The sequence below is a fragment of the Sturnira hondurensis genome, unplaced genomic scaffold (assembly GCF_014824575.4).
Source record: "Sturnira hondurensis isolate 20B ecotype Veracruz unplaced genomic scaffold, ASM1482457v3 Scaffold0017436, whole genome shotgun sequence".
NCBI lineage: Eukaryota > Metazoa > Chordata > Mammalia > Chiroptera > Phyllostomidae > Sturnira > Sturnira hondurensis.
In genome coordinates, this window is record NW_028090067.1 from 10,722,389 (window position 1) to 10,743,649 (window position 21,261).

General features: G+C 52.1%; 1 protein-coding gene across 2 annotated transcripts in view; it reads left to right on the forward strand.

Moving 5' to 3' along the window:
- Positions 1-20,096, forward strand: part of CHST11 (carbohydrate sulfotransferase 11) — a 239,918-nt gene extending 219,822 nt beyond the window's left edge. For both annotated transcript variants that reach the window (XM_037067898.1, XM_037067899.1), the window contains exon 3: positions 14,968-20,096. In XM_037067898.1, the coding sequence (XP_036923793.1) occupies positions 14,968-15,822 (855 nt within the window). In that variant the 3' untranslated portion in view covers positions 15,823-20,096. The remainder of the gene's footprint in view (positions 1-14,967) is intronic.
- The last annotated feature ends 1,165 nt before the right edge of the window (positions 20,097-21,261 follow it).

Here is a 21,261-nt window from a genome sequence, read left to right on the forward strand (position 1 = left end):
GCATGTGCACGTGGGTGGCTCTGAGCTAAAATGGGAGGGGAGCCTTAAGTCCTGCTTGGTTCGGAGGCATAAACAAAGCATACCTGAAAGAAGTCCTTTTATCTTGGGGAAAGAAAGGGATGGGGAACAGAGGAGAGAGAGTCTGGCATCTTCCATCCTGTGAATGAGCTTCAACTGTGGCTCTGAGGCCACATTTATAATAGAAGAGCAAGCAAACTGATGTCGGTGAGCCCCTGTCCACGGCAGCCCGGAGACGCAGGACCCAACACGAGGCCTCTCTGAGCCTCAGTATTCTCGTCTGTGAACCAGCCCCGTGAGGGTTGAGGGGGTTCAGGACATGACACGTCAGATTGCTAGCACCTAGGAAAGGTTTCTGAAATGTTAGTTCCCCTCTCTGCCCTCCCCTGCCCTGTCCTGTCCTGTGTGTAATGACTCCAAAATGTGGTTTGGAATAATGAAACCGTGGCCCTCCCAAAGGGACACTCACTCACCAAGTGGTTTTGAGAGCCCGCTAGAGAGCGAGGGTGCAGCTGTGAGGAGGAGACATGTGGAGCCTGCCCCGAGGTCTTGCAGCCGGCCCACTAGCCCCTGCTGGAGTCCCCTGCCCCCTCGGGCCAGGGGCCGGAGAACATGGAACCGCCTCCCCAGCTCTGCTGTCTAACTCCAGAGGAGAGAATTGAACCTCCAGCGCCCAGAAGCTGAGTTCTGGGGGCACCTTGTGTGTTGGGGTCCTCAGGATCAGGGAGTGGTGGGTTATGGCCTCCCAGGGGTCAGTGAGTTCTGTTGGTCTGGACCAGGCTTTGCCATGCATGTGCCCTGTGTTGGCTCACATGCCAGAGGCCAGCAGGGCTTCCCCCACACATGTGTCTACCATGGAAGGACAAAACAAAGGTTCTTGTCACCCAAGAACCTCCCCAGCCCTTGACCACGTCCTGGCTGGAAATCTGCTTGGCATGTTTTCATGACTGTTTTCACCCCCCGGGGGGGAGCATTTCTATGTGGCCTGAAAACGAAATCACTGGATTTTCACTTACTGTTTTAAGAGTCACCTACTGCATTTGAAATTGACCTTCTTGCCTAACTCTGAGCATCTCCATCTCGTATCCCTCCTCCAGCCCCACCCTCCAAGGGGTCAGGGATGGGAGAGACCCCAGGTTGGGTGGCAGGCCAGAGTATCTGTCCCCCGTATTACTAGATCACCCTGTCCCAGTGCCCCTCATGTCAAAGAGGCCAGGTCCCTGGGGCAACTGTGGAGTCAAGCCACTGACCTCATCTATCAATATACTCAGTCCCCCGGGTCTCTTTGGGAACCTTCCTTCCCAGCTTGCTAGTTTCTAAGGAGTGGTGATTAATTTTGCAGGAACGCAGGAATTAGAGTCTTTCTTTCTTGAATTATGTTCATGTGTTTTTAAGCACTTATTTCCAGATGCATAGTCCAAAAAGAGGGCATGAGCCTTGTGCTTTGAACTTGACATATATCGCCTTGTTTAATTCTCACTGTGCATTGGTGGTTGGTATTACCAGCCCCGTTAGAGATAGGGACATGGAGGCCCAGACCAGTTAAGTGACTTGCCCAAAGTCACACAGCTGGGATTCCCATCGGGGCCCCGTGCAGACAGCAGTGCCCAGAGTCAAGGAAGTGGGAAGAGGCGGGTGAGAACTCCCTTTCAGATATTTGGAGTTTGACGTTCCTATGGGACGTTCCGGGCAATGACCAACGGGAGGTGAGACCATGCTTTCCGACTTCCCCAGAGTCCTCCCTACAAAACAGTTGTCCTCGTGTCTCTGAAAGGTCTGGGGAAAGAGCATCCCACGTGGAAGGGCAGGAAGTTCACACCGAGGAGGAACCGGGTGTGCTGTGCTGCCTGGAAGGGAGGGAGGGAGAGAAGGCTGCCAGGCAGAGGCCAGTGGCTCACAAGCTCATATGGCAAATGCCACCCAGCCGGGCTGAGCTAGAACTTCGCCCAGTGGCGTCCAGCTGAGTCCCCTGTATTTCCAGATGCTTTTGGTTAGAACTGTCTGTCAAACGCAGAGAAATGCCCCGCCCTTCTGGATACTGGCCTGTTTGAAGGGCACCTGGGCTGACTGAGCTGGGGTGGAGCCCAGAGGAGCAGGCGGGCAGCAGGCGGGGCCTATATCCAGCGTGTCCCGGGCCGCCCACGTGGACGGATGGCTGTGCACCCACACACAGCATTAGCTCCACTGAGTGCTGGGCTCTGCCCTGAGCTGGCCAAGGCGCGGCTCCCTGGAGGCTGGTTCAGTTCTGACCTCCACCCACGGGCCCAGTTTCCTAAACAAAGCTGTGGATGTGCTGTGCAAGAAGTCAGTGTGAAACACCCTGAAATCCCAGTTGGCCCAAGCCAAGGTGTCCCTCTGCTGGGTGAGGCATCCTCATTGCGGGTCTTAGTAGAGACAGAATATGGCTTCTGGGGACAAGGAGGCGAAAACCATGCCACAGGGTTCACACCGTCAAAACTGGTAGTAACTTTGAGAAGAAAATTTGATGTCCCCTACACACCATTTACAGATGATTTTTACGGGATGTGCTACCTAAGCAACCACTGGTGGGAATTTTAGGAACTCCTGGAGGGTGTTCAGTCAGAGCCTCCTCCCTGAGAGTTTAGGTCAGGAGTCACTCCCCGGACGCCTTCACGCACCCAGAATTCACGCCCGCCCCTGTGATGTAGGTCTGGGCTGGGGATCCACGCTCTGGAGCCGGACCGCCAAGGTCAAAGCTGAGCCTACAGGTGAATTTGTAGCTTTCTGTCCTCAGGCCACCTTAGTGTTGTGACTTGTTCATGAATTGTCAGTTGGTCCAGACTCTTCTAGATCATTCTGTCTTATTCCAGACCTCACACTGACCCCTTGCCCAGCACCTTCCTCGGAGCTGTACCAGACATGAGAGACTGGGGGTATTTCTGCCTCCTTTTGAGTGATTAGTTTTTATGTGTTTCCAAAGAAAGGAGAAACAGAGGAAAGGGAATCATTTCCCTGGTGGTTTTGAACCCAGGGTCCAGCTGGAGAATGTGGCGAGCAGGGGACGTGAGAGGTGAGCCATGGAAAAGGGAGGGCCATGGCTCCCTCCCCTGCGGTGGCTGTGGGAGCCTGTCCCCACCTGTCACCAGGTGCCTTTGTTTCCTGGAGCTGAAGGGCCTCTGAGGGGGAATCAATCACTGCAGGAAGTAGATGTGTTCATGAAATGCAGCCCCCTTCCCCCAGACCCTCTGTTCCAAACCTCTCTGCCCATTGCTTTGGCTCAGAGAATGCTACTTAGTGTATAAAAAAAGACTCCCAGTGGCCCTCCTTGCCCCACAGTGTAATTATGTCTGTGAAGCTTCCTTTCTGGAAGGCCTGGCGTGTGGGCTGCCTCAGCCCACCGTGGGCCCCAGTGGCTCCTTCAGCTTCAGCAGGTGGGCCTGTCCCTGTCACTTGGGGCACACAGCTTGTGCAGGATAATCCATCGAGCCCGACCCAGAGGTGCCCTGGTCTGCGCTTCCTATTCCCCCTCCCCAGGCCCTGCTTCTCTCGCCCAGTTCACAGCTCCTGATCTCTCCAGCCTTGCCGGAACACTCTTTTCGGGGAAATCGTTCCTCGCCAGGGAAGGGCGCTGCCTGCACTCTGATCTCACTCCATCTGCACACCCACCTTGTGAGACAGATAATGAGCTTCCAGGTTACTGAGCACTTGACATGCTGGAGTGAATAATATAACTCACCTGATCTTTTCGCTACCTGTGAGGCAAGGGCTGCCCATTTTGCAGATGGGGAAACAGAGACTCGAGGAGGTTAAGAAAGCCCCAGGCCGCTAGCCTCGCAGGTCATAGATTTGGGAGCCTGACACCAGGTATTCCCAATCCCTGTGTTAGCACCTGCTGCACTGATTGCATTGTAGTGCTTTCCTTTCCTCATGTGGGGCCTGTTCCAGTGGGAGACTGCTCCCTGGAGACAAACCTTATCTCACTTTGCATTAGCCTCCTCCCACTACGCCCGCCCCAGCACCTTGCTGCCAGGTTTCAGTGTCCCTGCCAGGGATGGAGAACAGGGCCGGGAGGTCAGTGGCCTGTTGGGCAGTGAGAAAGGGGCGAGCTGAACCATCCAAATCCCACCGAGGGGCAACGTGGGACCTGCAGGCTGGATCAGCTGGAGGCTAGGGACAACCGGTGCCTGCTCGGCAGAGGCTGCGTGTCGGAGCCCTGCCACGCCGCTCAGGAGCCTGCCGTGTGGGCACTTGCGGGCCTGAACTTCCTCTGCTGCTCGGCCCTAGCTCACCACTATTTGACCTCTGCCCTGGGCAGGCAGGGGAAGTGAAAGGACAAGTGACAACAGCCATTCTCCCTCCTTGTTGGCAGGCCCTTAGGGCAGAGGTCTAGTAAAGGAAAGTGAATGCAAAGGACTCCTTCCTCATCTCACTATCACATCGGCCTGAATACAAGATGGGTGATACCTTGGGGGTATTGGATGTAAAGGAAGTTATTTTCACCATCACATAGAACACAGGTGGCAAACACAAGGCCCTGGGGCCGAATCCAGCCCTCCACCTTGTTTTATCCGGCCGGGCACCTTGTTTCTACCTGGCAGCAGCGCCAAGCTCCTTGCCCCTAGTTAAGGAGTAGTTACGTTTATACAGTCCTAAAATTACATCCGGCCCTTTGAAGGCCACTGTGAGGCTTATGTGGCCCCCAGTGAAAATGAGTTTGACACCCCTGACACAGAAGCTTAGGAGGTCAATGCTATCCTATATACCCATCTTACAGGTGAGAATACTGAGGTCCATGTTAAGTAACTTGCCCAAGGTCCACAACCAGTAGGTGGTGGACCAGGTTTTACACCAGGCTGCCAAGCCGCTCTGCCCCTTGATGGGAGGGGCTCGAAATAAAGAAGACCTCTATTTTTCCTCATGGGAAAGGATCTCTAACTGTGATTATTAGTTGCCTGTGCATGAAGAGCAGCTGCAGGTCAGGGGGGTTGCTTTTCTTTTTTAAGATTTTATTTATTTATCATGAAGGTGCGAGAGAAACACTGATCAGTTGCCTCTCACACCCTGCCAACCAGGGGCCTGTCCTGGAACCCAGGCATGTGCCCTGACTGGGAATCGAACCAGTGACCTTTCGGTTTACAGGATGATGCTCAACCCGCTGAGCCCCACCAGCTAGGGCTGTAGGCACAAAGCTTTTCTCCCTTTTCTAAGCCCTGCAAGTACTGGGCACTGAGTGCCTGGCACTTGGGATACAGAGATGCCCAGGACCTGCCCTGACGCCTGGAGGAGGGGAAGGAGGTAAACTCACACTGTTCACGGCCATGTAACAATGGTCAGGGTGGAGCCGCTGGAGACAAAGGGGTCCAGGTGGTGGAAGTGGCTCTCTCGGGGCCCCTGGGGGCTGGTGACTGTGCTGGGGGGAGAGGGGTGGCCTCCTGGGCAGCGGTTTGGGGCCCCATCCTCAGAGCGGGCTCAGCCTCTCCTGTTTTCAAAAAAAGGAAGCACACAACATGCAGAATGAAAACGCAAGAGATTGGTTCAGGAGTCCCTTCTGGACACTAGGGAAACGGGATACTGTTAAAACACGCTACTCGATTAAGAAGTCAGTAGACCTTCTTGGATGTCTCTCAGTGCATAGTTCACTTGGAAAGTCCTTGCGTTCTGGACAGTCTGCTGATACGTATCAATAGCCGATCTCTACATGTCCAGAAAACTGCTCTCAGACAATCGATGTGCTAAACGGCTGCCAGTCCGAGTTGCTCCCATTTGTTTCCATCCGTCTCCTATGTTGGCGAGACATTGAATCGCCAAAGCCAGGCATTCTGCACAGGTGACAAATGTGTTTGATATTAACTGCAGAACCTGCTCATGTGAGAACTGCTCCATCAGCAGTTCTCAAAGTGGGACGCAGGACCACCGGCCTTGCAGGACCGCTCCGGGGCGGTGGTCAAGAGCAGGTACTGAGTGCAGCCGGGCCCACCGAGTCAGAATTTCTCAGAGCACCTGTTGCAGATAGGTAGGAAGTCACAGCTTACCAGAGCCCCCTGTGGTTCTCACACACACTGAAGGTTGAGAATGGCTGTGGGACAGAGCAGTGTGCCCACTGTCGGCCGCGTATGAAGCCGCCCTCTACTATTTATGCTGATGAAGAGAATTACTGGTTACCGAGTGCCTGCTATGTGCTGGGCACCACACTAATGCTTTCCTTACGGGCTCTCGTTGAATCCTCCAAATGACCCAGAGCAGTAGACATTATTATTGTCCCCATTTTACAGATGGGGAAACTAAGACTGAAGAGGTCAAGTGATTTGGACAAAATATGAGTAGTAGAACATTCTGGTGTGTCTGGGAAGAGAATCAGGAAGAGAGTTCATGGAGCCAGTTGGTCCAAGGAGGGAGAGAGCAGATGGAGAAGCTGGGGGAATCAACACCCTGCCCCCAAATAGCTTTGCCCTGGGGGCAGCTCATCAGGGTGGGATGCTGTCGGCCCTGTGGCCGCACAGTGGAACCCTCCTCCCCACCCTCCTGCCAACAGTCAGCATCAGTCAGCAGGTGCACATTCTGCCCGCCCTCTGACTTCCGATTTCCCAGGAAACCCAGCCTCTTGAGCAGCGTGGGAGCAGTGTCCCTTCCCCACCATTGTCCCTGTTCCGGGCCACCATTCATCGGAAGCCAGTCCAGCTTGGCAGCCACCCCATTCCTATTCCTGCACCCCTTCCGCACCCTGCTCAGGCCCCTGGAGGCTCAAACAGCTGATCTGACATGGAAATGAGGCCTTCTCGCCGCACCAGCTGGGTTGGGGGGGAGCCCCGGCAGCACACACCCCCACGCCAAACCCTCCTAGGCCAGCCCTTGGCGCCTGCACCTTCGCTCACGATTCCCCTCCTCCTGCTGCCTGGCTCACCAGACAGGTGGAAAGTACCAGCTTCTCTCCTCATCAAAGGCTATTGTGGCTACCCAGAGTCCATTTCTACCCGACACTGAGAGCCCAGCCGCCTCTCTCTCGGCCTCCGGCTGCTGGGCTAGTGCCAAATCTCTTGCACAACTGCAGGATTGGTGCCCGAAACCCTTCATGAGAAGATGGGGTGGCGCCGCAGGGGTAGGCGCCAGGAAGCCCATGCAGCCTCCTCAGCTATTTGGTGGCCTTGAAAATCCCTGCCATCCCCAAGTCATTCATTCCCACGTGCCTTCATCCATTGGACAAAGCCTGAAGTATCTAGTATGTGCCCGGCACCGGGGAATACAGGAGTGAACAAAACGGTGAAAGCACCTGCCCTCTCACAGTTCATTCTAGAAGAGCGACACATAGAATAAGCACGTGAGTTGTGTAAGCACGTGTTAGAAGGAGGCAAGTGTTACAAAGAAAGCTGAAGTAGGGAAGGGACGGAGAGAGCTGAGATGCCACTGGTGTCTCTCAGCAACTCCTGCTGACTCGTGGCTTTCCTGGTCGCATTCTGGAACTCCTGCAGTCTGCCCAGTTCCACTGGCTCCCCTCCGCACAACTGCCTACTGGCCCCGTTAACTGAGCACTGAGCAGGCGGCTGGGCTGCAGGCTCCAGGAGTACCCCCCACCCCCTCCTGGCTGTCCTACCCTCACATGTCTGGAGGAGGGTGCCAGCTGGTGGCCCACGAGCAAACCCAGCCCCAACAAGTAGGGTTTGGCCCACGCCATTTTTCAAAACTGTGTTTTTTAATTGTAGCTAACACTTAAGAATGCAGAGATTACAAATGCAATCTGGTTTACTGGCTTCTCTCCAGAAGTGGAAAGATCTTGAAAGACCAGGACTCCATTCCCTCTTGACTATGTGGGTGAGATTTCAGTGGCCTCTCCCTGCCTTCAAGTGGCCTGGGGACTCTTGGCTGACTCTGGGGGGCATTTGAGTGTGTGTCCCTAACTGAGGTCGTCACATGGAAACCCTGCATGCAAAAGAAGTCCCTTGACAAGCCTAAAAGAACCTCCACTTGTTTGCTTCTGCCCCTGGAGCTCCCCAGGTGGAGCCTTAGCTCACCTTGTCAGATGAGCCTGGTCAGCACTCAGCCCCGGGTCACCCAGCATCTCCTGCACCCCTGCCTCACCTTCTAGGGCTCAGAATGCTTCTCATCCATTGCACCTTCTCCTTCTGTTTGCTTTGGGAAGGTAGCAAAAGCTCCTGCAGAGGTGCCGTCCTTGCAATCAAACAGGCGTTTCCCTTGTGACAAGTTCAAATCCTAAGAAACCAGTTTCCCTGGCCATGTTCATGTCCGTTGATGTGGGGTTGCGTCTTCCCTGGAGCCTTTAAGTTTTGTAGCAGGTTCAGACCAGACCGCTTCTATGAAGGCCCAGTATTTTTCTCCTTTCTTTTCTAAACATGAAAGTTTGTTTTAAGCATTCTGCAATACCCAGTAGTTCCCTATGGACACACCCAAAGACATCCTAGCGCGGTGGCCCTCTGAACCTTTGACCTCCGTCCCTACTGAGTGGACAGTCCCTTCCATTAAATCTCCGGAGCCAGAAGGGGAACTTGCCTAACATCCCATGCAGGTCACTGCTGAAATCCAGTCTGTTCTTTAGTTTACAGCTTCCGGCCTTGGAATGTTGCAGGCGGTGGTCCCCACAGGGCTGCTTTGGAATCCCCAGGGAGCTGAGCACACCCAGAGCAAGCCCATCGGACCTCCGAGGTGGGCCCAGGCCCCACTGGTGTTTAGAGCTCCCCTGTGATTCCCAGTGAGCAGCCAGGGTTGAGACCCATGATTCCAGTGGCTGTCTTAGAGCTGGTGACTTCCAGTGATGCTCGGGCCCTGGGGGCCACAGACCATGCACAGGGCCTGATCTCGGAACATGGGCTGCCTGGGATGTGAACCCCGGCCCCAGTTACTAGCTCCCTGATCTTGAGCGAGTTACGTATTCTCCCCACCTCTCAGTTTTCCCATCCATAAATTGGGAATACTAATGTTATTTAGAGTGCTAATGATGTCCTAGAGCATGAGGACAAACAGTGGTCGGAATGTAGTAAGTGCTCAATAAATGGCAGCTAGTGCACTTTGTCTGCTGCGTGTGCCTCTTACCGCCCTGGGTGTAGGTTCGACAGTGATTCTCATAACTTGCCTTCTTGTGAGACTTTAGGAGTTTCTGTACCAAAAAGAAATGTAACAGAATCACAGCAAACCAGGCCATCAGGTTCTCCTCTCTCCCTCCCACCCAGTTCTAAAATCGACAGGGTGGCAACCAGGCAACTGAGAGAAGGGTTTTGCATTAGGATTTGCAAGTGGAGAAGCCCAGGCTAGGTCCACACTACCAGATGTCAGGGGCAGATCTCACTAAGCCTCCCTCCCTCGATGCCTCCAAGTTTCCCTTTGTCTCTGGGTTTCCGTTTCTTCTTTGGGCGGGGGGGGGGGGGTGCTCCTCCTTCGGTCTGGGTTCTGGTGTCTGGGAGAAATTGTAAACACCGCAGAAGATGTTTTAATTTAAGGGAAACCAGCTCTTCTGCCTTTTAAGATGAAACACAGTAAAGTTTGAAAGACTTTTCAAACAGTTCCCTAACTTTCATACTTAAACTAATTATAGATGCCTTTTCAAAATGTCCAAATTAAAAATAGACATCTAAACGAGAAGGCAGGACACAGCCCAGAGCCTTAGCGTGTTCACAGTTTCCTAGAATCAGCCCTTGCTCTGACCTAATTTATACTTTTGGGAGATGAAAGGAAGGTGGAGGGAGTCGAGGCTGGGACTGGAGGCAGACCCAGGAGACGCCTGGCAGCAGGCGACGCACCTGGATTTCGTGTTCTGTAATTAGGAATAGCCACGGATGGGTGAGAGATGTTGCATTCCAGTCATTTCCTCACAGTGCAATGCCGTGGTTCTCAGAGCATAGTCCCCGCACCAGCAGTATCAGCCTCACCTGGTGGGATGGGCTCCCCGCAACCTCAGGTTTGTATGTTGAAGTCCCATGCCCCAGTATCTGTGAATGTAACCAGACTTGGAGACATGGCCTTTAAAGGGGTGATTAGCCCTGCCCAGTGCAACTCAGTTGGTTGGGTGTTGTCCTGCACACCAAAGGGTTGCTGGTTCAATTCCCAGCCAGGGCATGTGCCTGCCTGGGTTGCGGGTTCAGTCTCCAGTCAGGGCGCATGCAGGAGGCAGCTGGTTGCTGTTTCTCTCTCACATTGATGTTTCTCTCCTCTCTTTCTCTCTTCCTTCCCCTCTCTGTAATCAATAAAAGAAAGAAAAAAAATTAAGAGATGATTAAATTCAGTCCAGTTGGGCAGGCCCTAATCCAGTAGGACTAGTGTCCTCGTCAGAAGAAACAGACACCAGGCACAAATGTGTGCAGAGGGCCAGCCGCGTGAAGAGCAGCAGGAAGGTGCCAAGGAGAGAGGCCCAGAGGAGGCCAACCCCGCCCGCACCTCCAGGACTGTGAGAAAATCTGTTTCTGCTATTTAAGCCACTCGGTGTGCGTGGTGTTTTGTTCTGGCAGCCCGGGCCAACTAGTGCGCTTGGGAACTTGCTAGAAATGCAAATTGCTGACCTGCTAAATCAGAAACTCAGGGTGGCACCAAGCGAACTATATCTTAACAAGCCCTCCAGGTGACATCCACGTGTGCTGATGGTTGAGAACCACTAACACGGAGGATTAATACTTGGCGGTGGTGAGTCCCCCCAAAATGACATGTGGTTGGAAGGATGGGCTGGTCTATTAAAANGTGCAGAGGGCCAGCCGCGTGAAGAGCAGCAGGAAGGTGCCAAGGAGAGAGGCCCAGAGGAGGCCAACCCCGCCCGCACCTCCAGGACTGTGAGAAAATCTGTTTCTGCTATTTAAGCCACTCGGTGTGCGTGGTGTTTTGTTCTGGCAGCCCGGGCCAACTAGTGCGCTTGGGAACTTGCTAGACATGCAAATCGCTGACCTACTGAATCAGAAACTCAGGGTGGCACCCAGCGAACTATATCTTAACAAGCCCTCCAGGTGACATCCACGTGTGCTGACGGCTGAGAACCACTAACGTGGAGGATTAATACTTGGCGGTGGTGAGTCCCCCCAAAATGACATGTGGTTGGAAGGATGGGCTGGTCTGTTAAAAATGTAAGCCTTCTTTTAGCAGGCTCTGGAGAAGTTCCGGTAGGTTCTTTAATGAGATGGTGTGTATGAAGATATTCTGTAAATGCCGAACGCCCTGTGGACTGTCAGTGGTAGTGCATCGTAACATTGGTATTCAGTCCGCTGGGGCAAGGCACCCTCTGAATACGCCGTCACGAGCAAGCAGAACCAAGAATCTCCCTCCTGGACTGGAATTCCCACATTGCTTAAAATCTCGTTCATCTCCCCCGAGCATTTGGAATGCTTCTTCTTTCCAAGCACAAAAACAAGATTTAATCGCGTCCCCTTTTGCACTTGGTACTAGGAAGCTCACAGCCGAAGGAGAGCCTTAATCACAGCCCTTGGAGTTAGTATATTTGCTTTTCCCCTATTTCACTTTTATGCTGCACATATGTCCTTTGTTGTAGTTGCTTCAAATGCCTTTGAGAAGGAAATATAGAAAAGGAGTGAAGGAAGAGAGATTGAGCTCACAGCTCTCAGAAAATTATCAGATCAACAAACCTCTGCTTTGTGAAACTGGTAAAACGTGGCTGGAAAAGACAGGGGTTCTCTTTCAGCGACAAGGGAGCAAACTGCTCTTCATTGACGAGTCCTCTTCACACCCTTATCCTCCTGTGGTCTCGTTGCTGTGGGTCCCTTGGATAATCCCTGACACTCAGGAAACTTGTTCATTGCTGAAGAGTTGTTGCTGTCACAGAAGCTCCTGTGAGCCCTGCTTGGGGACCAGTGTGGAAGCGAAGTGACCGGATTCACATTTTCTTTAAGACTCAAAACCACTGTTTCCCTGTGATTTCTTACATGCCATTGGTCATACAACAAACATGGAGATTTGTAGAATAGCCTGGACGGCTATCACAAATCTCCCCTGCCCCTTTTTGGCAAGGTGGCGAGGAGTTACTCCCTTCCTCTCACCTGTCCAGGGTGCCCCTTAACCAGGTTTTTTAAATCAAGCAGTCTGGAGTTCTGTATGAGAATCGTATAAACTTTGTATATTTATTGTGGTGATAAGACTTTGAAATTTATCAAAGCACTTTTGGATTGTCAGGGCCATCTCAGATGACCTTTCTAGTCCTTGCAGGTGAACTCGTGGTGCGTGCGTCCATTCATGGTCCTAGTGGCTGTGTGCACGCCCGTTCTCATTGTCTCGTGCTCATTAGTAATGGGCAGAGACAAAGACAAGTAAATGATGAGTTTGTGCCAAGTAAAGGTCATGTAATGTCAGTGAGTAGAAGCGAGAACATGGGAGTCCTCAGGGGGCACAGTGGGTGAACACGGGGCAGGGAATCTGCCCCCAGCCAACAGCGACCACCAGACACGCTTCATGCAGGGCTTTAGTCCTGATGACACAGTGTCATCCATCAGGCTGCTATCGTTCATCCCCAAAATGCTTACATTTGTTTTGGATCACGTATGCCTACTTTTCTAGTAAGTCAAATCAGTGCTAGTCTGAAATTATTTTAAAATAAAAAGTTAAAATTAAAAATAATTTAATTAAAATGGCTTGATAAGAAAACATTCAACACTAGGGCCCAGATGAACATCCTCCTCTGAGAAGGGACCTGGCTGTGTCTGCCGACCAAGAACGTGCTTCTTCTCTGACCCCCAGCCCAGAGCCCTCCGGAGGGAACGTGCCTCGTCGCCACCGGCGTACCGTTTGCCACCTCAACCGCCATGGGAAAGGGGGACGTGGAAGGGAAAGAAACCTCAAATACCACATTTCAAAGCCCCACGGAGCTGTGTTCTGTCCCTGTGATTGGACGTAAAGTGATACGGTGGCATCGTTCCCATTTTTCACGCCACTGTGGTCCTGAGTGTGGTGCTGAGTGACACGCCACCTCCCCGGGGATCGGGAAGGCCAGAGAATTGTCTCCAACTGAAAGGAGCNGAAAACATTCAACACTAGGGCCCAGATGAACATCCTCCTCTGAGAAGGGACCTGGCTGTGTCTGCCAACCAAGAACGTGCTTCTTCTCTGACCCCCAGCCCAGAGCCCTCCGGAGGGAACGTGCCTCGTCGCCACCGGCGTACCGTTTGCCACCTCAACCGCCATGGGAAAGGGGGACGTGGAAGGGAAAGGGGGACGTGGAAGGGAAAGAAACCTCAAATACCACATTTCAAAGCCCCATGGAGCTGTTTTCTGTCCCTGTGATTGGACGTAAAGTGATACGGTGGCATCGTTCCCATTTTTCACGCCACTGTGGTCCTGAGTGCGGTGCTGAGTGACACGCCACCTCCCCGGGGATCGGGAAGGCCAGAGAATTGTCTCCAACTGAAAGGAGCTGAGAAAAAAGCGGGGGGGGGGTCCCCTTGTTTCTCTGCTCATTTAGTAATTTACTGCCTTCAAAAGTGTCCACAGCAATTCAAATGGGCAAAATTGATGGGCCCTTTTTCCTTCCTGATCTTTCTATTTCCTTTAGGACAGTTTGTTGTTGTTTTAAATGGCATGCATGTTCCTCTTAAGGTGATGAATACATGTGCTCAGAAGACAGGAAGTTCAAAAGTCAGTTTTCCTATTCAAAATAAATATTAACAAATTCCATGACCTGGGGCTGGCCTGCAACGATAGGATGTCCCCACCCCAAGGAAATCTCTGGGTGCTGGAAACCAAGAAGCAGGCACTCCGAGGCGGCGTGGCCTCCTGTTTCCTATTCTCGGTGGTTTCTGAGAACTGGTTCAGCCTGGAAGTAAATGGCCTTTGGGGAGAAACGTTTGCCCCTCGAATTCAGAGGCGCGCACACACCTTCCCGATGGAGGCTGCCCGCGGTGCCTCCTACACTGTGAACCCTTTAGGAAGAGGTTGTGTCTCCCAGCGGAGCTGAATAGAGGGCCTTGTGCACTGTAGACCTGCACACGTTTGAATGGATAGATGAATAAGGCAGAGATGAAAAGCTCAAAGCCAGTACGTGCAAATACCCGCACATTTTGGTTGCGGTTGATATAATCCAGACTCAAACTGCCTTATACACCAAAGCAAACGTAATAACTAACATAACCGAAGCCCAGGAGTTTGAGGCGGGGGGCTCTGGTTTCAACAACATGTGGACCTAGGTGTTCCAATGGTGTCACCGGGAATACATCCCTCTGTCTTTCTGCCCTGTCCCCTCCATTCCTGATCTAGCTGTCCCTGCACGGTAGCCCTCCTCCCTGTCCCCAGGCTCCAGGTGCCATTCTCATAGCTCAGCAGCTTGAGAGAAAAGGGAACTGAAAATGGAGAACGGATTCCCAGAGGAAACTCGAGACACTGGTACCAGAGGGAACAAAAAGCAACAGATGGCCACAATGACAGGCTTGTAGAAAAAAACGGTTCCCCTTGCATTAAAATAGAGCCCCCCAATGCCAGACGTCCATCCTTTCTTTCCACTTCACTCAGGGAGGGGGAGCGCTGCATATTGAGGGAGACTACAGACCTGAGCTGAATACTGACTCTGTCTGTTGCTCGCTGTGTGATCTCAAGTTAGTAACTTAACCTCTCTGAGCCTCACTTTCCTGTTTCTCCCCAGCTGGACTGGAAGCCCCATATGGGTAGTTACCTCATGGTATGTTTTATAACTGCATCCCCAGTGCCTGGCAGCATATTGCCTGGCACAATGGCAGGTACTTGGTATTATTAAATAAGTCAACAACAGTTCAAATGTGTTATACAGAGAAAAGGAAAACGATACATATGTAGCCCTAGTAAAACGCCAGTCACGTGGAAGGCGGCAGCTAAGTGATGGAGGAGGTCGTTCTATCACTCTACAAAGGAAGGATGGTGGCACAAAGAGGAGAACTAGCTGGGGGGAATAGATGCAGACATAGGCCGCTTAGTGGTCCATTGCTGCCTTGGAGCCTGCATTGGCTGTCACGGTTCTAGATGGGGAAACGTGGAAGTACCCCTCACAAGTATTGAACTGTTATTCCTCTCCTGTCCCCTCTGCAGCTGGAGCTCTCCAACACCGCGGTCCTGCACCAGATGAGGCGGGACCAGGTCACAGACACCTGCCGGGCCAACAGCGCCGTGAGCCGCAAGCGGCGCGTGCTGACGCCCAACGACCTGAAGCACCTGGTGGTGGATGAGGACCACGAGCTCATCTACTGCTACGTGCCCAAGGTGGCCTGCACCAACTGGAAGCGGCTCATGATGGTCCTCACCGGGCGGGGCAAGTACAGCGACCCCATGGAGATCCCGGCCAACGAGGCGCACGTCTCCGCCAACCTGAAGACCCTGAACCAGTACAGCATCCCCGAAATCAACCACCGCCTGAAAAGCTACATGAAGTTCCTGTTCGTCCGCGAGCCCTTCGAGAGGCTGGTGTCGGCCTACCGCAACAAGTTCACCCAGAAGTACAACACGTCCTTCCACAAGCGCTACGGCACCAAGATCATCAAGCGCCAGCGGAAGAACGCCACCCAGGAGGCCCTGCGCAAAGGCGACGACGTCAAGTTCGAGGAGTTCGTGGCCTATCTCATCGACCCGCACACGCAGCGCGAGGAGCCCTTCAACGAACACTGGCAGACCGTCTACTCCCTTTGCCACCCGTGCCACATCCACTACGACCTCGTGGGCAAGTACGAGACGCTGGAGGAGGATTCTAATTACGTCCTGCAGCTGGCGGGCGTGGGCAGCTACCTGAAGTTCCCCACCTACGCCAAGTCCACAAGAACTACTGACGAAATGACCACAGAGTTCTTCCAGAACATCAGCTCAGAGCACCAAACGCAGCTGTACGAAGTCTACAAACTCGATTTTTTAATGTTCAATTACTCAGTGCCAAGCTACCTGAAATTGGAATAAAGGGGGTGGGGGGGGAGCGAGGGAGAGAATTGTGCTTTTTAATTTAAGATTTTTATTTGTCAAAAAGAATTATATGAATATTGGGTTATTTTGTAAATTAATATTTCTTTGGGGGTGATGCTGCGAGCAGCATAGTGAGAATTATTTAAAGCCCTTGGTAGGGAAGGACAAGCCGTCTGGGCAGGGGAGTAGGGTGGGGTCCCTGTTTTTAGACGTGAATACTGCAACACTGTCTCAGAGGTCTCTTTGTGTTCTGGTGAATTCCATGAAGTGTGCATTCCACAAGTTCTAATTAATATTATTTATAGTTATTTAAACATAGTCTCTGTATAGATTTCATTTTCTGGCAGCGAGAGTCCCATGTTTCTGCACAAGGAATCTGTGTCTCACTCTTCGCTTGCTCTGGCTCATTCGGGGGTGTGATGTCCCCGCTCGCCGCTCAGAGACTCACTGTGTGATAACAGCCGTTGTGATGTGTGCTGATGCCACCATGCGTGAGATTCTGCTAGAAATAAATGGAAAGAGGCACCTTTGCAAGGGACGAATTCCAAACCGATTTTCCATCAACCCCAAAGTCCCTTGCCCTAAAGAAATGTGATTTTTGTTTAACCCAAGAAAAGAACTGATTGTAGCTTTTTTTTTTCTTTTCACCAGAGTTAGTAGTCTGCTAGCATAGGCTTTTCTCAATAAATTTTTAACTGGCAGTGCCAGTTGTGATGAAGGTGAAGTGGCTGTTGCTTCATAGTCAGCAAGTATTTATCGAGCAACTACTATGTGTTGGGCCTCATTCTAGGGCCTGCAGCTAGAGCCCTGAGCAAAGCCAATAGTCTCAGCCCGTAGGAAGTTTTACATGGTCACAGAGTCTCCAGCTTGACAACTAGCAAACCCCTGAGATTTTAGTCTTAATGTGTGGTTTGGGCTGTTTGTAAGCAGGTCCGTGACCCCTACAAATCTGCATCTTTCCATGACCCAAATTTGAAAGCCTCATGCTTGGAGCCGGCCACTAAACTTGTCCAGTAAGCCAAGCTCAATGCCAAGCATAAAGGGTGGCAAAAATGTTTTGTATCATGTGCCTGGTCTCATTTATTGGTAGTGCCTGCCTTTAAGCCCCAGAACAGATGGACCAGGTATAACATGGGAGAATGCTGTGATTGATTAGTGATATCTGCTCTGGGGGAGGCAAGGGGAGTGTTAGCTGCACCCAGTGCTGCCTCCTGTCATCTCCAGCCCAGTAGCCTCCTCCTAGAGGTGGTGTTTTCTACCCTTGCCACGTAATACCGTGGTAGGATTCCTACACTTGGGGATCTGCAATGGTCTGGCGTTCCTGCGCCTCATGAAGGTCAGGGGCGGCCTCTTGACTACACACACACACATGCGCACCTGCTCTCGAGTCCTCCCGAGGCTAAAAGGACATCAGCACCTTTGTGACCACCATGCATGAGCAGCAAGGACAGCCTTCTGTGATGGTAAGTCGTGCCCCCCTCCGAAGGAAGGCTGCAGATGTTCACTTCCTGTTCCTTGCTAAGTACCACCTGCACACGCTCCCCATTTCCAGCCATTCCCCACACCTTGGTTGAAGTTTGAGCCATATCCCTCTTACAGCTAGTGAATGAGTTGGTTGCGGATACTGTATATAATAATAATAATAATAGTTCTAATAATAGGGGGTGGGAGAGGGTGGGGGGTGGGTAAGTTTTGCTTTTCGTTATGTTGTTTGATGCAGTACATAGCCAAGGGGTGAGAAGCATATTCTAAAACAAACAAAAAAATGAATAATTTATGCACCGAAACTATTAAAATTGTATGGTAAAGCTCAGAGCCAGCCCAGTGAGCAGCAGCTAACACATCTCACCGAGAAAATTATTTTACTGAATGTGAGTGAGGTGGGCACTGGAAAAGGTGGCCGGAGCTATTTATAAATGCTGTGTGCCTCCTTCCAATCTCTCTCCCCTTGTTGCACAGTGACTCGACCCTTGATGGACAGAGATTGATGCAGCCTGTTTTACCAAGCTGAGGGACCGTTTTTGGCTGTCCCTGGAATTGGGAGTCTGGACCCTATTTCCAGGCAGAGCGCACTATCCTTAGAAAGAGGGCTTCTGCTGATGAGACAGGTTCTCCAGCATGTTTAAATACGTGCTCTAGGGGATGTCAAGTCCGTGTGGTACGAATAAGAGTTTTGGCATCCCGTGTTCTTGGCAAACGAGGTTAAGTCCGTTTCCTTTCTGCAGGACTTGTCAGAGCCTTGAAGGTGTGCTGTGCATTGTGAATTCCCAAGAGCGTCATCGAGTCTGTAGCGTTTCTGACCTTACGTGGCCGGGACACCCAGTTTTGCAGATCATCTCACGGAGCTAGTGTCCCACAGAGTACACCGTGGTTAGGTCGCTTTAGCCCAGCTGAGGTCTTCCAGGACAAAGGCTTCCTCTCTTCCCCTCCCTCCAAAAAACAAAACTAAAACAAAAAAAATCAAAATGAAACGGCACCACGCTGTCCAAGCAGCAGAGGTACTTTATCAAATGACTCCACCTGCAGTGGCTCTAATCCTGGATTCTACCACAGGCAGCGGTTCCAGCCCTCCCGAGCGGAGAGGAGGAAAGTTCGGGGTGGTGTGGACAGGAGGAAAGGGGGAGGGCACGAGGCCATGTGGTCCCCCGAAGCCTCAAGCCTTAGGTTGCTCGATGCAAGCAGCGTGAGCACGACCCTGTCGAGTGCTTCTTCAGTTCCAGAGGTTGGAGCTGTTCAGTGTGTGCTCTTTGGTCCTTCAGTGGAAATGCCCTTAGATTTCCTGAGTTTCGCATTTCCCCATCCGTCTTTGATCGGCTCTTCGAGCGAGCCAGCTCAGTGCTGCACGCAGATCGCCTTCTTGCGTCCATCTCCGCTTTCCAAAGTGAGAAAGAGCGTCCCTTGGGGGATGACCCATCAGTGTGGTTCTGTAGTGAGGGATTTTTCTCCCCGTGTTGTGTTTTGTATTCATATTTTATTTTCTAATGGTATAAAAATTTTGAAATGGATCCACTGTTTCTGCAGGATGTAGAAAGTATTTTGTGCCCTTGGTTAAAAAGAATTCATGAGTGGAAAGGTGCCTGGAAAACAAGAGTTTGGGGGGGGGGGGGTTTCTGGTTTGTTTGTTTTTTAAGAAAACTGTTTGAAAATGCTTTCTATCCCATGCTTAGCTGGAGAAGAGTACAGGAGGGTGTCCCGTCTCCAAGCCACTTTTCGAGGGTGTTTGCAAAACCAGGTGCAGTCAGGGTGGTATTTAAAGGACATTCCTGCTTACCTTACCCTTTTGGTTGGAAAACTCTAGAATGCTAGTCACAGCGTTGGGATCCCTGCGGCTTCTCTGGGACCCCCTCTCTGCCTCCCCAGCCGGTCTGGGAAGAAGGGCAGTCTGCTGACCTGTGGTGTCTCAGAGGGGACCGTCCTTCCTCCCCGTCCACCAGGTGAGCTTCTCCGTCCTGCTTGCTCAGGATCTGGACGCCACAGGAAAGCAGTGGGCAGTGGACCCTTCTGTCGGACCAGTGGTCCCAGTGGCAAAGCCCTGGAAACAAGGGTCTGGAGGGTCTGGAAATCCTGCCAGTAGAAAGCTCCCTCAGTGAAAGCGAGTCCCTAGCACACTTAGCCGGTGGCGTCTGCACCAGTGCCGAGGCAGTGGTTGTGAGAGTCCCTGTTCTAACCTGGCAAGAAGCCGAGGGGACTCTGTCCCTGTGGGTGGTGCTCAGAGCACATCCCTCAGCCCAGTCCTTCCCTGCACACACGCACACACACACTCGGAGCTGTCCCATTCCGTGCAATCCTGGAGAGCAGAAGCCCTTCCTTGCCCACCCCGACGTCAGCAGGACTGACCGCCTCGCTCCCCCGTGTTCCCGCAACCAGCATTGCCCCCGGCTCTTTCCCATCACAACCGCGGGGACCCTGTGAACAGGCAACAGGACCTCCTGCAACCAGCTCGGCTGGTGGCCGCGAACAGGCGCGTTTCAGTCTGCTTCTTTGTCAGGTGCCGATGGGGCCACCGTGCCCTTTTCTTATGAGCATGCTCAGTATGGCAAACGGCCGTATGATGCCACATCTTTGCGGAGTGTGACTTTTTTTTTTACGTATTTGTATGCAGTAGAGGGCTTGTTGTAGGGGGCTCCCTGTTCCTTACGGTACTGTTCAAGAAAGCCGAATTCCACATTGCCAACGAGCGCGTGACGTGTTCCTGACCCTGCCTCCAGGAAAAGCCATTCAAGCCTGATTATTTTTCTAAGTAACTTCAATTAAATTGAAGAAAAAAAGAAGCTCCTCTCTGTGTATGGTTTGTTCACGGCTCACTGATAAAAGACTATGGGGGCGGGGTGGGCTGTGTTCCTTCGCGCATGGGGGGTCCTGCCGGCGTGCATCAGAGAATGGAGAAAAAAGGGTTCATGGACCCCGCCAGCAGTCTGGGCCACTGCAGAGACCACCGGGGCTCCAGACCCTTTCTGTTTAGTGGATGAATCAAACTTTGTTCACTCCGTGTGTCTATCACCTCTGTAGGGTATGTGGTAGCAGACCCACTGTGACCGTGCAGTGCCCACCAGCCGTGTGTGTGAAAAATAAGGAAACGGAGACTACCGAAGGGCGCGTGGCCTTGGAGAGAGAGCCAGTGTACGAACCCCGGTCAGTGAGCCTTCAGCATCCTGTGCTTTGGGCACCAAACAACACGTCTCTCCCAGTGACTGTCACGCAGTCTGGAAGTTGTAGACCTGCCTCTCCAGCCCCCGTTTCCCAATTCTCAATCCATTCCTTTTCTGAGCCCTCCTTCCTCCCCCGTAGAGCTTCTTTCAGTTCCATCCATGAAGGTTTTTCAGCTTTATTGATTTTTAAAAAATGGATTGATTTATATTTTGATAAAGAAGAAATCCCTCCACGTTGTTTCTCTGCCATTGTATTCTAATCTATTGAAATGTATTGTCTAAACATTTTAACATGAGAATGTTGGATTAGAAAGTATATGCCTCATTTCGACCACACCAGGCCCCATTCGTAATGTGTCCGCTCTCCAACTGGTTCTCGTCACCAGCGGCCTGGCTCCCACTGTGCCTGGTGTCAGGTCACTACTGTCCTCGCGCTGGTCCCATACGGTTGGGAAATGTCCAAACTGTGGGGCTTAGCGGTCTGAAATGAATGGGAAATGCACTTCTTTTACGCAGAGTGGCTATAACTGTCACGGCCTGCCCTGTCTCATTTGGGACACTGAATGCCAGGGGGCGGCACACTGGACTAGAACATCCCCAGCTTTAGTTTCCTCCCCGTGAAATGAGGCTGAGATACCCTCTTGCCATTGGCCAGCGAATCTGATGGTATTTCAATGGTGCCACAGGTGCCCATGGTCTGACATGGCAGAAGCTACAGAAACCAAGGTGCCTGTGGCCCAGGACATTGCCAGGCCCAGGCCCAAGTGGGGTCATTATTGATCCACCA